We start from the raw sequence: 15,295 nt of genomic DNA, 5'->3' as shown, positions 1-15,295 counted from the left end.
TTTTCCCCCAAGCAGCCCAGATGCAGTACTGGGGACAGCGCAGGCACTTGGGGTGATGCTGAGGGCCACCAGCTGGCTGCTCTCCCTGAGTCTCTCCGGGCCGGGCAGACACAGAGGGCTGAGGCTAATGGAAACCGTGTCCCCTTTATTCACCAGGCACGGAACCATTAAATAAGAGCAGAATGGGGCCGGGCCCTGAGCAGCAGGGCAGCAAGGCTGCAGCGCAGCCCCCAGTCCGGAAGGCACTTGTGTGGGAGGAGCAGGGCGGGGGGCAGCGCGGCCCCCCCGGCCCCTCAGTGCACCTGCTGCTGCTGGCTGTGGGGCAGCTCGCCCTCTGGCGCCGGCCTCGGCTTCAGGGCGGCCGCCTGCTCCTCCTCCACCGACTCGCTCCCGTAGGCGCTGTCTTCCTTGACCTCTGCAGGGCAAGGCCAGGGCCGTCAGCCGGTAGGGCTGAGGGCAGCGCCCCCCCCCCCGCCCCATCCTGCAGTCCCCCACCTGTGCTCTGTTGCTTCTCCAGCGGCTCAGGTTTGCGCAGCATTCTGACAGCCCCACGCAGCCCCATGGAGTCCAGTGCCTCCAGCAGCCCCCCAAGGCTGCCCCCAGCCAGCTGCAGGGAGAGCATAGTGAGCAGGGGACACACACGGGACAGCACAGGAATAGGGCCTGGCACCAACCTCGTAGCTACGCAGCAGGCTGACGCTGGGTGAAGGGGTGTCCTTGTAGGTCTCCACAAGGCTGCAGAGCCCCAGCCTCTTAGCCAGCTCCATCCAGTCCGACCCACTGCTGTCCTGGTTCAGCAGCTGCTCCAGCCCCTGCAGCGCATCACCGTCCAGAGACAGCACATTCCCTGTGGGGACACGTACCCTTGTCACACACCGTCTGTCCCTGCTGCCGTGAGGGGGGCGATCCTGGCCCTGCCGTGCCTGCAGCAGGGCTGCTCACCTGGCCGGGGGGCAGTGGGCAGCTCAGCATCCGGCCGTGGCTGGGAGGCCTGCAGCAAGATGTCACGCACCTGCAGGGCACATGAAAGGATGTGAGCATCGCCCCAAGCTCCAGCCAATGCTCCCCAGCATCCCACGGGGCCTGCAGCACGGAGGGGTACCAGGCTGGTGCTGGCCCCGGCCACAGCTCCTGGCTTGGCCTTGCCCCCACACCTCCTGGAGATCCCACCCCACGGCCCCGCTCATGCGGCATCCCTACACACCTTCTGGCTCCGGGTCAGGTCCAGCGCTGTGTGGCAGCGGCGCTGCCGGGGCCCTGCCTCTGCTTGCTCCTCCCCAGTGGTGGGATGGAGGCTTGGGGTCAGCTGGTCCAGCTCCATGGCCTGCTCCTGCTCCTCAGGGTCACCATCTGTGTCGCTGCTGGCCTCTGATGAGGAGGGGCTGACGGGCTCATCGTTCTCACGCTGCACATCTGCCCCTGTCAGAAGGTCTGGGCTGAGCCCCGAGGGCAGGGGCTGCTCGTGGCACCCAGCAGCGGGACAGGGCTGCACCTTACCTGCTTTAAGCAGCAGTTTGGTGAGGGTTGGGGAGCCCAGGCCTGCAGCCAGGTGCAGGGGGGTGTTCCCAGCAAAGGTCCGGCTGTTGACATTTGCTCCCAGCTACGGAAAAAAGTGTGATGCCATGAGAAGGGGGCCCTGCCTCCACCTCCACACCCACCCCACCGTGAAGAACCAGCCCCTAACTACCTTCTTCACCAGGTGCGTGGCCATGTTGAGGTTCTCCATCTCCACGGCCAGGTGCAGCGGGGTCCTGCCACCCTGCCTCTCCACACCGTTCACATCCGCACCCTTCCTGACCAGCAGGTCCAAGCAGGCTGTGCTCTTCGCCTTCACAGCCAGGTGTACGGGCAGGAGACCTGCGGCAGTGGCACCGGCTCAGCACCGTCCTGTGGCACCAGGGCCTTTCTCCAACATGGCCCCTTCCCTCCCCAGCTCACTCACCGTGGAAGTTGGGCAGGCACAGCAGGTAGGGAGTGGCCGATCCCAGGTGGGCCAGCAGCGTCCGCAGCATCTCCTCATCACCCGTCTGCAGTGCCAGGTGCAGCAGGGAGTTGCCATAGCGGTCCAGCAATGTAGGGTTGGCGTGGGCCTGCAGCAGGAGCTGCACCACCTGGGGCTGCTTGGTGATGACCGCCAGGTGCAGTGGCGTCTGTGGGACAGAAGCACCATCACAGCAATGGGCCTGTCCCCCAACCCCTCATCTACGGCACTGTGATGGGGCAGCCGCAGCCCCACGTCTGGATACAAGAGCAAGGCTCAGAGAGACACCCCCAGCCCGGCCCTTTTCTGTGACAGTGCTGCCCAGGAACCCAGTACCTGCTGCAGGTTGTTGGTGATATTAATGATCTGCTGACTAGGGATGCTGACCACCACCTCAATTAGCTGTTTGATCACAGCCGTCTGTTCATGGATGATGGCGAGGTGTAAGGGCCTGCAGAAGAGGACTACCCTCACACCAGCTCCACGGCCCCAAATCTCTCCTCAGCTGCCCCCAGCCCCAAGCACTCACGTGTCCCCATTCTCATCCTGTGAGGCTGCCAGGTGCCTCTGCACGGCCAGCAGCATGCGGGGATCGGCAGTCACCGAGTAGTCCAGCAGGGCATGGGCATTGCGGCGTGCCAGCAGCCACAGGTGGCACAGGTGGGCTGCAGGGCAAGGCAGGACATCAGCCCCAGAGGGCTCTGGGTCCCCCAGGGCCCCCCCAGGTACAGCCTCCATCCCACGCCCTCCTACCGTGCCGCTGCAGCTCCCTGCAGTAGGTGCTTTCTGTAGGCGCCTGTCTGTCATCTCCGTCCTTGCTCTCACTGGGGGCCTTCATTTGCACACCGCCCTGGTACCCCCCCCCAACGGGGTGCGGGCTGGAGGAGTAGAGGTTGTTGTAGCCCAGCCCAGACGAGTAAGGGAAGCTGAGGTTACCACCTGTGAAGCAAAGGCCGGGTCAAGGTTGGGTCAGGCCAGGCTGGCAGCACAGGGTGTGGGGCGTTCCCACTCACCTCCTCCTGCCCCAAAGCCCCCAGCACCGCCGGCACCCCCCATGTGTGAGCCCCCGCCGAAGTGCTGGGGAAACTGAGGCAGCACCTTCTTGCGCTTTCGCTCCACCTCCTCCTTATCTGCAGGAAGAGACGAGGAAGGGAGTGAGGGGCAGGGGAGCAGCCCAGCCGTAGGGCCAGGAGCCACATCCTACAGCACTCACCCTCCACCACAGGGTAATAGGTGAACTGCTTGGAGTCGCTGACGTCCCCACCGCGCTTCCTCTTCAGTTGCAGGAACACGGTGACAGGACGGTCAATTTTGGGCTTGTGGTAGGGGGGTGTGCGGAAGACGATGGCGTACTGCAGACAAGAGGACAGTGCTGGGCCCTGCTCTGGTCTGCAACCCAAAATGGGCCTGCCCAGCCCACAGGCACCCACTCGTGCCATCCCTCTGCACCTGCTTATGTACGTCCGTAGGGGAGAAGTCCCCAAAGGCCTGCCAGCCGTTCTCATCATCCTCATAGAACCGCACCTCAATGTCATCTGGGGAGGAAAGGGACTCAGGGCACCACCTGCCCTGCTGCCTGGCTGCAGGGACACAGCCACCCGCAGCCACGGGGCTCGTGTCTGCTTGGCTGCAGCCTGTCTCGATAGCTGCAGCCCTTTACCTTTCTGCACCTTGTCACACAGCAGGTAGACCTCGTCCCCACCCCGCACTGAGCCCGCAGTCTTGTCCATCCGTGAGATCTTCAGGTTGGAAGCGCCAGGGGACTCTGTAGGACCAAGAGGTGTTGGGAGCCCCGTGGAGCACTAGAAGCCCAGGGGGGCTGAAATGGAGCCACACACCCAGTCACACACTCAGTAAGCCAGGTGAGCAGCACACCCAGAGCACTGTGGTCCCATGCAGGGAGCCCCCCCCATGTCCCCACCACAGCATCCCCGTGCTCACTGCTGTCATGGATGGGGTCAGAGATGACGGGCTGCAGCGCCAGACTGAAGTTCCCACTGCTGTCCCGGAGGTAAGCGGTGAAGCGCAGCCGCACGATGCTCAGGTCCATGACCTTCTTCAGCTCCTTGGCCTCCAGCTCAATCTCACGCAGCTCAGCTTCTGCAGGGGTATTGCTGTCAGACATCCTGTGCCCGGCCCGGCAGCTGCCCCACACCACATGACCCCGCTGCCCCAACCCACGCAGCCCTCACCTGTCAGCAGCCCGTTTGTGTTCCGAGTCTTCTGCTTCTTCAGCTTCTCCTTCATGATCTCCATCATGTTCTTCTTGGTGACATGGAGCACGCCCAGGTTGCTGAACCTGCCCAGGAGAGCCCACAGTCAGCACAGAGCCGAGCAGCAGGCAGCGGCGTGGCACGAGGGGTGGTGGTGCAGGGCCACGGGAGAGAGAGGAGCCCAGAAGAGAGGACCCCGACAGCCACGGTGTGGACCTGCAGGGCTGGAGGGGATGTACATGGAACCAGACTGGGCCAGCACAGGGGTTGCATTTATGGGACCTACAGGGAACTCTGTGCGCAGCAACAGAGCACACGCAGCTCCCGCCCCACTCCCGCAGGTCTCAGAGCACGCCCCACACGCACTGTGCCGTCATGTCTTTGGGCCCCACCACGGCGATGCAGTTGCCAGCCTCGTTGCACTGCTTGCCCACCAGGCTGTGTGCGTGCACACGCGGAGGGTCGCTGTGCGTCACCAGGTCCACCTCGATGCGCGCCATCCCCTCGTAGTTGCAGATCTGCGGGGACGAGGGAGCTGAGGCACAAAGCCGGACCTGGGGCTCCTTACAGCCTGACTCACATCCTCCCTCCTCCGAGCATCGTCCAAACCCCCGGGTGCACTCCCAAGCAGTGCGGTGCTCACCTTGACAGTGGGATAGGTCTTGTGCCCCTTCTCGCTGGAGGCTCCTGGCAGCCCCCCGTGCGAAGGGCCCTCGCAGCCATACCGAAATCGGAAGCCCCGCTGAGGAAAGCAAAACAGAGCTCAGCCTGACGGCAGCACTGGGAACGCGCCCTGCAGCGCTGACAGCTCCGCCTGCTCTCGCCCCAGTGCCGCCCTCACCTGCTTCGGCTGCTCGATGATGACCAGGTAGGGGCCGACTGCTGGAGGGCCAAGAGGAGAGGCACCGCTGAACCCCAGCAGATGGGGCACAGCGGGGCCAGGTAGCACAGCCCTGCTCTGGAGTGTAGGGCTGGGCTCCCAGCCAGCCCACACCGGGGACAGGGGAACACGGGGCTGCTGCGAGCCACCCAAGGGGACGCAGCCCTTACCTGTCTCCATCAGGGGCTCCTTCTGCTCCACCATGTGGGAGCCAAAGCTGAAGTCGTCGTAGTCAATCCCATCCAGGCACTGGGAAGGAAGAGCAGAGTGAGCTGCAGGGCTGGACCCCCCCTGCCGCAAGCAGACCCCACGTACCTCCCCCACTTCCTAGGGACGAGGGGGAGCAGACACAGAAAGCCCATCTCGTGCCCACCCGGGGTCCGCCGCTGCCCCCAGCCCGAGCAGAAGGACGGACAGGCAGACGGACAGACAGACAGACAGGCGTCCGGACGGCACGCGCGCACACAAGCGGACAGACAGCACCCCGCGGGACCCCCCGGCCGCACTCACGGGCTGGAAGTGCTCGTCCATGTCGCTGCGGGGCCGGCCGCCGGCCTGCGGGAAGAGCGGGCGCTGAGCGGGGCCGGCGGCGGCAGGAAGGCACGGCGCTCCGGAAAGTCCCTAGAAACCCCGCGGAGCCGGGAAATGACGGTCCCGCGCGTCACCGCCCCGCCCCGCCCCGCCGGCTCGGCACGGCCCCGCGGCAACCAGCGGCTGGAGGGCGGCGCGGGGCGGGGGCGAAGCGGGGGGTTCGGGCGCGGGGCGAGTCGCTTCCATCCCTCCCGAAACACCCGGGGAGTTTTGGGCCCGGAGCGGGAGGATCGCAATCAGTCAGCGGCGGGGCCCCGCGGGGGCAGCCCCGGGAGGACTGGAAATCCCGGAGGCACCTCCGGGGCTCGGCCCCGCACACGCAGGGACGCTCCATCCTCGGCTCGCGGCGCTGCCCCGCGGCGCGTCCCGGGCGGAGCACGGAGCGGCTCTCGCCGCCGCCGCCGCGCCGGGTTCCGCGTAAGGGCGGCCCCGCGACCTCCCCTTCGAGGGGCGTCTGCCACCCGCCTTCCCACCCCTCCTCCCCGCTCTCCCAGGGCCCACCCCGGCACCCGCATCCCCGGCTCACCGTGCCGGAGGCGGCCGGCCGCAGCAGCCCGTCCAGCCCCAGCATCGCCGCGGGCACCGCCGGGTCAGGGTTTGCCGCAGGGAATCGCCGCGGAGCTCGGGCAGAGGGCAGGGTCAGGGCAGCGCGGGGTGAGCTCGCTTCCTCCGCATCCCTTCTCCTCACTGAGCAAGGAAGGAAAAAGAACAATCTGAGTCCGCCGTGCCCTCATACCGCGATTTTCTGAATCAGTGGCCGCTGCAGGTCCCGCTCGGGGGATTTTGGGTGTGTGGGAGACGGGGAAGGAAGGGGATTGTTCAGCTCGTGCGTGACTCATGTTCTTCGGAAGCTGAAAAGCGCTTCTTCCAGGAGATTCTCCGGCCCCTTGGGCCTCCAGGGGCTGCCCTGTGTCCCTGCCCAGAGGTGCAGCTGAGGCAGGGCCTTAGCCCAGGTGTGGGGCTGGGGGACATTCCTTGGGTCGTTCCCAGAGCCCGAGAGCACAGCACGTTCTTGGCCCTGCACTGGTGGGGAGCACCACACCTTCTTGGGATCCTGCCCCTGCACCCTCAGCCCCCAGAGTTGTTGGCATGGATGTCACGGAGATGAAGGAGGAGAAGAGTATCCCTGCACCGCAGCATCACGCCCAATGGGCCCATGGGAAGGGCCCGCTGTGCCCTTCACATGCAGCAGCTCTCTTTTCTCTGTCCCTTCCCGAGGGGCTCTCCCAGCTTGCTCAGCACTGCCCTTGTTGCAGCACACAGCATAACAAGGGTGCACCACAGGGCAGCCTTTGCCCTCTGTCCAGCCCACACCTCACTCCAGAGGTTTCCCTTTCCTGTGCCCATGTGTCAGGAGAAGCTGGAACACCTGGCTCGTAAGCAGGGTCAGGGGCAGCTTCATTTCCTTGTTCCTGGAAGCCACACAGCTCAGCCCTGCTCTCAGGCAGGGGGCTGCCTTCTGCACCAAGCAGCCCTAACCATCAGAGAGGCCCCAATTTCCCCCCTGCACGGTCCCATGGGAGCCCACTTCCCTCTTGCCCCACATCTTCAAGCCTTCCCACAGCTCAGGTGCCAAGGCCTGCTGCTGCCCACTGCAGCCACACTCTCATACCCACAACCTTCTGAACTTGAGAACAGCAGATGCTGTTCTCTTCCCTCCCGTGACAGCTGCTGTGTTGGTGCCCTGCAGGCAGGACAGCTCCATGTCTGTCAGTCTGCCTGCCAGCAGGGATGTGCAGCAGCCCCAGGAAGGTGCTCCAGGAGCACAGCACACAGCAGGAGTGCTCCGACCCACGCAGGCATACAGGCATCGTGCTGCAGCCCCCACCCTGGGCCACTCCTCTGGGCCATTCTGCTCCCCAGGAGCCGGCTGAAGTCGCAAATCTCGGCCCTAAATTCCCAACCTCGTGCTGTCTGCACAACTCTGTTCCACCGCAGCTATGGCCACCAAGCTCGCAGCCCACTGCCCACCTCTAGCATAGAACCACCTGAGCGCAGTTCTCCCAAAACAGCTGCGTTAGTTCGGGCAAACCCCGGCCGCACACGGATCAGCTACGTCCCTCCTGTTGCCGTGTGCCCGCACAGCCCCCAGAAGCCCCTCCCGGGCTCCATCCCGGTTCCCGCATCACCCACCGGTCCGCTGCAGCATCGAACTCCGAGGCAGCTTTGGGGCAGCCCTGCGGGGCCCCTCCGCGCGCAGCGGCACCCACCGAGCTCAGCAGGGGAACACACGACCTTCCCCGGGCACGGTCGACCGCAGGGACGGCCGCCAGCTCCGAACCCCCCTCCCCTCTCTCCCAGCTCCCCACCCCGCAGTACGGGAGCAGCGAAGCCCCGCGGGAACCGGCGGCAGCTTCTCACCTGCGACCCCGAGCGCAGCGCGGCCGAACCGCCGCTCAGCCCCGACCCCTCGCGGCTGCCGCTGCCCCGGGAAAGTCCCGGCACGGCTCCGCCTCCCGGGGCTTCCAGGCCCGCCCCGCACGCAGGGACACGGGGACACGGGGCGGAGCGCAGCCGGCCGATGGGGGCCTGCGGGGCTGCGGTTCGTTCAGTTCTGGTTCGCGCATTGTCGGTAACTTTTGTCTGTTTTTAATATATTATATATAAAAAATCCTCTTTGAACTACACGTACCGGTGGGTTCTAGGCCGATTGTGAGCTGGTCGGGAAGCACAACCTGATCAACACGCACAGCAGCAGCAACCACCCCTCTCAAGGGACAGGAAAAACTATATAATATGTGTATGTACACACACATATATATATATACATATACGTAGCTCTATGTCCACACACACCCACTCGTTGCCCTCCCACGAGCCCAGGGGACAGTAAAGGCCACAAAGGACTCACTCACCCTGGCCAGACCCCAAGAAGCTGCAGACCTGCAAGGCCTCCCCTGCTGGCTGACAAGGAGCGTGGAATGGGCAGAGACCCTAGGGAAGCCACTGGCCAGAGCCTGGGCAGAGGGATCCTCATTGCATCTGGCAGCTGAAAGGAGGCAGGCCCAGCCCCTCTGCAGGGACATGGGCTGCAGCCCCAGGTGGGAGGGCAGGTACCGAGCACCATGTGCACACGCACACACACGCACACACTGCACCCAGAGGCACTATGGTGGGAGACGCTCGTGGCACGGAGCTCAGAGCATGGGCAGCCCCTCCACGCCAGGCAGGCTGTCCTCCCCTTTGTGGCTCTTGGGGGCCCGGCTGGCTCTCAGCAGCACCAGAAAGGTGTCTGTAGAGATGGCCCCGAACTCAAAAGTGAAGGTGCCGTAGAAGACCAGAACATCGATGATGAACACCCACTCGCACAGGGCGGCCACATGCTGCAGCACGAAGCTCTCCTGGATGAAGAACACACCGCCCGAGGACATGCTGGTCAAGGAAAGCATGGCCGTATCCCAGGTACACACAAAGGACAGCGCCCCCTGCAGCAATCCCACCACCTCAGAACTAATACTCCCCTGCGCTTCCTCCCCTCCAACCCCTGCCACCTGCACTGCTCCCCAGCCCATTCCCAGCCCCTGTACAACCCTGCCACATAGCGCTGCCCTTGCACAGGGCCCTGCACAAAGTGCTTCTGTGCTCCGCTTGGGTCAGCCTCAGCTCTGTCAGGGCACTGCTATAGCTAATTCAGACTGTGCATTACCAAGGGCTCAAAATACCTGTTAATAAAAACAGCTGGTTCCCCGCTCCACCCAGCACGGGACTGGAGCCCGTAAGGCTGCCGTACCCCCAGACCACACAGCATCAGGCTGGAGCCTGGCCCCACCTGGTCCAAGGGGCCAGGAGAAGGATACTGAAGACGAGTGTGACGAAGGCCACAGCGGTGAGGATGCTGCGCAGGTGGCCAGTCCAGTAGTGCCCGTGGGTCTTGGCTGCACGGTACGTGAGGACGGACTGCAGGAAGACGAACAGCATGCTGGTGGGGAAGGCCACCCCTGCCCCAATGTAGTGCAGCACCTTGGCGTGGTCCACCTGTGGGCACGGTGCGGGTAGAGTGTCATGCTCCCCGTCCCCCAGCCCAGCCCAGCCTGGCTCACTCCCACCCCCGCAGCCTTACCTGGAAGTTGCCCACCATGGTGAGCCCAGCAGCACAGAGCCAGCCGGCAGCCAGCCCCAGGGTGTTGAGAAGCGAAGGCCCAATGCGCTCCAGGACGTGGGCGTACCTCAGCAGCCCCACCAGGATCACTGCGGGATGGAGACAGCACCTGTCTGCACCAATGGCAGCAAGCCCTGATGACCGGAGGCGCTGATGCCCGGCTGCTCCCCTCCCCACCACAGCAGGCACCCCACAGATTGGCACCACACAACGCCTGCTCCCAGCCCGATGCCACGCACTCACCCATGAAAGAGCCCAGGCTGCAGATGAGGCTGAAGAAGCAGCTCTCAGGAGGCAGGGTGCCACACTTGCTGTGGGGACAAGGCAGGGCAGCCCTCAGCAGGTGTTACCAGGCTGCGAGGTCCCCCTGGGGTCTGCTCAAGGATGACCCCAAGCACACCGCCCAGCATTCTCCAGGCCCCCACTGCCCCTCACCTGACCAGCGGGATGTGATCCAGTGTGCAGCAGGAGCCGGGGCTGTCCAGGCCACACGACTGGTTGTAGTTCCTGCAGGGAGCAATGGATGGGCTGGGGAGCCGAAGGCCCCAGGACTGGATCCCCATCGGGGTCACCCTCATGCCCACAGAGCCTACGGCGCCCGCCTGCAGCCAAAGCGGCTCAGCCAGCGCACGGTTAAACAGGATGGAGGTTTGGGAAGGGCTGGGCCGGTCCCGCTGTGTGTTTTCTGTCTCCTCATTTACTGGTGGTTTTGTTTTCCAACCGCAAGCCCGAGTGAGGCGTGGAGCCTCAAGGCCTGCCCTTGTGCTGCTGTTTGCTTTGGGAGCTTCTCTTTTTTTTTTAAGGCAAGCAGCCCGAAGTTCGGAAGCATTATTCATCATTAACGTCTGTTTATGCCACAGAGACAAACACATTCTTCCCAAGGCAGAGTAAGCCATCAGACAGGAAACGGCAGCAGTTGGGTTTTTTTTCCCTCCTTCAAACTCTCTGCTGAGCATTAACTCGCGTTTTCTGGGTAGATTTGGGGTGGCACAGCGAGCTGACAGCTCCCTTCCCAGCCCGCACCACCAGGCTGGCCTCCAGCAAGCAGGGCTCAGCTCTCCCCAAAGAGACACCCGGCCCTCTGCAACAACCTGCCCACTCGTGTCACACTTTTTCGTGCTCAGTGTTTGTCCCCACACACGGGGCAGCCAAGCAGGGCTGCAGACTCAAGACTTGGCCGCGCAGTGCGCAACCTTGCAAGCAGCTCGTCCCCATATGGCTCCACACCCAACCCCATGGGCAGAGCAGGTGATGTCTGGAGGGGACCCGTGGTCCCCCCTGTGTTACTGGGGCCTCGCCGCCCCCAGCCTTACCAGTTATGCACAGGGCAGATGTGGTTGTTGGAGAGTGCCATGGCGTACCTGGGGGAGACAAGAGCGCAATCACTGCTATGAGCCTGGGCAACAGTCCGGGGCTGCCTGTGTGGCACCGCGCTCTGCTCTGCCCACATCGCACTGCCGTCCCGTGACTGTCCTGAGCAGGAACCGTGCCCCTGTAAGTGGCTGAGCCCAGCTCTGTACCACAGCTCCCTGCTGGGCCAGGCTCCATCAGCGCCCCGACCCTACTTTCTGTTGGGGTCCTGCACAGCCACGGCTGCTCCCCTGGCTGCACCATGCTGCACCATGCCCCAGCAGCACTCAGCCTGTCAGGTCGCTGCCAGGGGCTCAGGGCAGTCTGGAGAAGCAGCCCAGTGCTGGCAGGGCTCCACGTGCATTAGATCGGCCCCACTCAGCTCCTCACCGCGGCGCTGGATAAATGTGGGTGCAGCACGAAGAAGCGGTAGCAGGCAGGTGTGGGACGAGGTGGGCTCGCCGCAGCGGGCAGCCCTGTGGCTGTGCGAGGGGAGGTGTGAGCAGGGGGAGCCCCGCCGGCACAGCCCGCGTCTGGCACCTCGCTCGTCACGGTGTCCCACCTCGGGCACAGGTCGGCCCAGCCTTTCCGGCAGCCCCGCGCAGCGCGCACCACCGCGGCCGCTGGGCCAGATGGGCCAAGTTAGTAGCAGGCACAGGTGAGAGGAGCCCCGCGTGGCCCCGGGTGCCACGTAACGCAGAGCGAGCAGTGGGACAGCGCGCGGGGCAGCCCCCACCTGGGGAAAGCCCTCGTCCGCCGCCCACGGCGCCGCACTGCCGACCCAGGACGTCGGGGCGACCGGGGTGACGGCCGCCAGCCCGGGTCGAGCGGGACACCGCAGCCCCCGAGCCGGAGCCGCGGACGGGCGCCGCGGGGGTGCGGCGGGGACGGCCGCGGGTACTCACACGATCCACATGCCGGTGATGGTGAAGGCGGGCAGCATGACGGGCAGGATGGCCCAGGCGGGCATGGCGGGGCCGGGCGCGCCCCGCGGGCCGGGGCCGAGCGGCGGGGTCTCGCGCTGCCGGGCCGCCGACGGGCCGCGCTCCCCATGGGCAGCGCCCGCCGCGGGGCCGGGGCCGGGCGCTGCGGGAGCGGGGCGGGAAGAGCGAGGTCGGCAGCGCCGCTCCGCGCCGGGACGGGACGGCCCGGCTCCGCCCCGCGGGGTCCCACTCGGCGGCAGAGCCCGCCCCGCCCGGCGGGCAGCGCGGAGTGGCGCTGGCCCGGCCCGACCCCGGGCGCCACGTGGCGGCAGCGCCGCCGGCCCGCGGAGCGGCGGGGCACGGAGCGGGGCGGCACGGAGCGGAGCCGTCCCGGCCGGGGCGATGCTCTCCGTAGCCACGATACCACCCCGCCTACGGCTGGCGCAGCTCCAGCCCTCCCCGCGCACACAGCTTCGGCACCGCGGAGCAAGCCGGGCCGGGAGGACCTCTCTCACTTCCCTCCTCTTCCCTGTGCACTGGCACACGCGGGAACGGGGCTCGTGGCAGCCCGGCCGCTGAGCTCGTCCTCCTGCCAGCAGACACGACAGCTGCGTAAAGCACGCCGCGGTCTCCTGCCCTGACCCTTCCTACCCTCAGGTCTGAGGTCCGGCTGCCGCCCCCGGCCCAACTGCACGGCAAAGTTTCCGTTTTTCTTAACGGGTGGATTTGCACACAGAAGAGAAAGCGCAGCAGGTCCTGGCTGTGCAGCCGGGTCGTGCCATGGGAGCAGCAGCCGCGTTTCCTGCTTGCACCCCACCCCAACACACCCTCCCGCTGCCAGGGGCATGTGGCTGCAGGCCCCCAGCCTTCCCGTAAGCAGTGGGTGTGCAGGCCCTGGCAGGGACCCTGCTCCACCAGCTCCAGGCAAGGAGCAGTGGGAAGCTGGCCGTGCCCTACCTGTGCCCCGTCCCGGCTCCAGCAGAGGTTATGTAACACAGGGTGCTGCACTGCACACTGCGACCTGCTGCTCCTGAAGATCTAGAAAAATTTGAACCGCAATCCACACCGAGCTCCTCAAAGGTCCGGGGTCACTGCATGGCTTTGAGTGCAACATTTCTCCAAGCTTTCACTGTGGGATGCAGCCCTCCACTGCTCCATTTCTAGGCCGCACTCCCCCCCACTGCTGTTGCCTTGCTGCCCGTCCCAACCCTCTGCACGGCGGCAGCAGCAAAACAATGCCACCCACTGTGGGGATGCCGGCCACTGCTGCAGCTGCTGCGGCCTCCAGCAGCTCCGCGGGCCCGGGATTGTTCCTGGACAATGGGACGGGCAGCACGAAGCCAAGCTGGCTGTGCTGCACACACAGGTGGTGCAGAGCAGTGAGGACTGCAGTGTCAGGAAGCAGCTGGCTTGAACAAGGGTGGATTTTCCACAGGAGCTCAGCAGCTCCAGGAGCTCAGAGCACCTCACTGCCCTCGTACCTGCACACCAGGGCTGCTGAGCACGCTTAGTGCTCAGCCGTTATCATTGTTTCTATAGTGCATCCAATGAAAAGCTGCAGAGCTTCCGAGTCTGCACTTAAAGTTTCAGTGCCAAATTTATGTTTTGCAGTCAGAGCGTTTCTTTTAAGCAGGGCTTTTTCCCGTTAGAAGGCTTCACAGTAAGCTGTCCTATTGACATATGCTGATTGCTGACATTTATGCCTGCTCCATTTCAGCTGCAGAAGTTCTCGGTGTATGTACATTGGAACGGCGAGAGGCAAGCAAACCCCAAGTGCTGTGATGTCTGTCCAGCATCCTCTGGAACAACGGTGAGTCAGACCCATAAAAATGAGAGAGAAGTCCAAGACTGAAGATGTGTACACTGGGACAAACCCCAGGGCCAGGACCTCCCCTCCTCCCCGGCCACACGCTGTCCTGGGGCTTCGGTCACAGGGGGTTCATGCGGCCCGGTCAGTAGAATGGTCTCAAGCACACACTACCTGCCAGCTCATTCCTCTTCTCCTTTCAGCTCACACTAAAACAAGCCATTTCTCTGGTGGTTTCTTTCTGAAAGACACAAAACTTCCTTATCGCAAAATCCAAACAACGCTGAAATGAATCTGTTTTTTTCTGTCCATTCCTATCTGCCGTTTAGCGAAGACTGTCTAGAGCATAATTTTGTCTTTCTATCCTACATTCCTTACATTCCAGTCCCATTTCCTGCAGTTTCCCTCTGCTAGCTTTTACTTTGCGCCGCAATTGTCTGAATGAAGATGTAGCGGTGATCCAAGCGCAAAGCGGGTTTGCAAAACAGTTTGAAACACAGCGTCTCCAAAACAACCATCTTCAGGCAGCAGGAAGCGCTGGGCTTTGCCACGACACCACAGCACAACGAGCAGTCCAAGGGCTGGCCAAGTGTCCAGGGATCAGAGGGCAGCAGTGCTCACACAAAGGCACTTTAGAATTGAGTAATGGTTTACAAAGAGTTAATCATCGAAAGGTTTCAGCAGGCAGCTTAGAAAAACAGAGCTGTAAATAGAAGTCAAGGCTTGGAAGTACAGGACAGAGAGGTTATAGAAGCACCATGGGCAGGCAGTGCAAGAATTCAAACACATGAAGGAAAACATCTGAAGGCAGGAAGGACCGTGGCTTTGGAAGCAGAGGAGGGTGAAGAAGGTGAAATGAATGAAATTCTCTCAGAAATGGTGGAAGGGGGAAAAGAACAAGGATTTATGATTGGGATTTTCCTAGCTTGCTCGTCACACTTCCATTACGCAATATTTAGACCTTTACCCGTGAGATTTAAACAAATTCCAACTTCTTAAAACTTGTTATCAGACCTGTAAGAGTCTTCTGGAATCCTCTGAGAACAGAAGGCGCTGATGCCTTGCACAGCTCTAAAGGCACCGCGTGGATCTTGCTACAGCAGAAAGCACCATGAGGGAAGTATCCGTGGCTGCCCACATCCATGCAAGGGATCCCAGGGAGTCCAGGATCTCCTGCTGACCCTGAGTCCTGTCAGTTGTTTCTCAACAGACTGAAAGGCAGGCAGACACGTTGTCAGAGGGGGCTGTGTGCTGAGATACTGCAGGGCACCTGCTCTTCAGCCTTTGCCTTCTGCCTTCAGTCCTGGCTGCGTGGCACCAACGTAACACCAATGCTACAGCTTCCCTTTAACTATGATGGAACCTTTTCTACTTAGCCTCTGCATGGCTAGTCTCCACTGCAGCCCCCAGAAGAACCAACCAGCTGTTAGAGCAAGTCCATCCATGCTCCC

At 63.3% G+C, this 15,295-nt stretch overlaps 2 protein-coding genes across 7 annotated transcripts; both read right to left on the bottom strand.

Annotated features, from left to right (window-relative positions):
* Positions 1 to 275: 275 nt before the first annotated feature.
* Positions 276 to 8,757, bottom strand: NFKB2 (nuclear factor kappa B subunit 2). Of its 5 annotated transcripts, none has more exons than XM_072340613.1 (24): positions 8,521 to 8,757; positions 6,192 to 6,352; positions 5,585 to 5,695; positions 5,245 to 5,323; positions 5,036 to 5,076; positions 4,838 to 4,936; positions 4,561 to 4,712; positions 4,174 to 4,280; positions 3,923 to 4,081; positions 3,642 to 3,746; positions 3,431 to 3,516; positions 3,195 to 3,333; positions 2,995 to 3,111; positions 2,735 to 2,920; positions 2,511 to 2,646; positions 2,318 to 2,432; positions 1,943 to 2,150; positions 1,688 to 1,857; positions 1,498 to 1,600; positions 1,205 to 1,419; positions 943 to 1,012; positions 675 to 847; positions 496 to 607; positions 276 to 415 (listed from the first exon to the last, which is right to left on the bottom strand). In XM_072340613.1, the coding sequence occupies exons 2-24, from the start codon at positions 6,234 to 6,236 to the stop codon at positions 294 to 296; spliced, it is 2,850 nt and encodes a 949-aa protein (XP_072196714.1). In that variant the 5' UTR covers positions 6,237 to 6,352; positions 8,521 to 8,757; the 3' UTR covers positions 276 to 293. The 5 variants fall into 5 exon arrangements, with proteins under 5 accessions (XP_072196714.1, XP_072196713.1, XP_072196715.1 ...); XM_072340612.1 differs by lacking the exon at positions 8,521 to 8,757 and adding an exon at positions 8,027 to 8,128; XM_072340614.1 differs by lacking the exon at positions 8,521 to 8,757 and adding an exon at positions 8,027 to 8,128 and having other exon boundaries at positions 5,036 to 5,073.
* Positions 8,381 to 12,173, bottom strand: TMEM150A (transmembrane protein 150A). 2 transcript variants are annotated; one of them, XM_072340632.1, is made up of 7 exons: positions 12,020 to 12,173; positions 11,078 to 11,125; positions 10,200 to 10,271; positions 10,008 to 10,075; positions 9,726 to 9,877; positions 9,461 to 9,640; positions 8,381 to 9,024 (listed from the first exon to the last, which is right to left on the bottom strand). In XM_072340632.1, the coding sequence occupies exons 1-7, from the start codon at positions 12,082 to 12,084 to the stop codon at positions 8,803 to 8,805; spliced, it is 807 nt and encodes a 268-aa protein (XP_072196733.1). In that variant the 5' UTR covers positions 12,085 to 12,173; the 3' UTR covers positions 8,381 to 8,802. The 2 variants fall into 2 exon arrangements, with proteins under 2 accessions (XP_072196733.1, XP_072196734.1); XM_072340633.1 differs by having other exon boundaries at positions 9,726 to 9,853.
* Positions 12,174 to 15,295: the final 3,122 nt, after the last annotated feature.

This window comes from Excalfactoria chinensis, chromosome 6, assembly GCF_039878825.1.
Source record: "Excalfactoria chinensis isolate bCotChi1 chromosome 6, bCotChi1.hap2, whole genome shotgun sequence".
In the NCBI taxonomy this organism is placed as follows: Eukaryota; Metazoa; Chordata; class Aves; order Galliformes; family Phasianidae; genus Excalfactoria; species Excalfactoria chinensis.
This window is presented reverse-complemented; position numbering and strand designations above follow the sequence as displayed.

Bases quoted from the DNA above. Each gene is read 5' to 3' on its own strand.
- NFKB2 (XM_072340613.1), bottom strand. From the start codon at position 6,236: ATGCTGGGGCTGGACGGGCTGCTGCGGCCGGCCGCCTCCGGCACG. The intron at 4,281-4,560 runs GTGCGTGTGGGG...TCTCCTGGGCAG, and splicing joins CCCAAAGACATGACGGCACA to GTTCAGCAACCTGGGCGTGC. The intron at 2,647-2,734 runs GTAGGAGGGCGT...CTTGCCCTGCAG, and splicing joins CAGGGAGCTGCAGCGGCACG to CCCACCTGTGCCACCTGTGG.
- TMEM150A (XM_072340632.1), bottom strand. From the start codon at position 12,084: ATGCCCGCCTGGGCCATCCTGCCCGTCATGCTGCCCGCCTTCACCATC. The intron at 10,272-11,077 runs GTAAGGCTGGGG...TGCTCCCTGCAG, and splicing joins ATCTGCCCTGTGCATAACTG to GAACTACAACCAGTCGTGTG. The intron at 9,641-9,725 runs GTAAGGCTGCGG...CCGTGCCCACAG, and splicing joins CCATGGTGGGCAACTTCCAG to GTGGACCACGCCAAGGTGCT.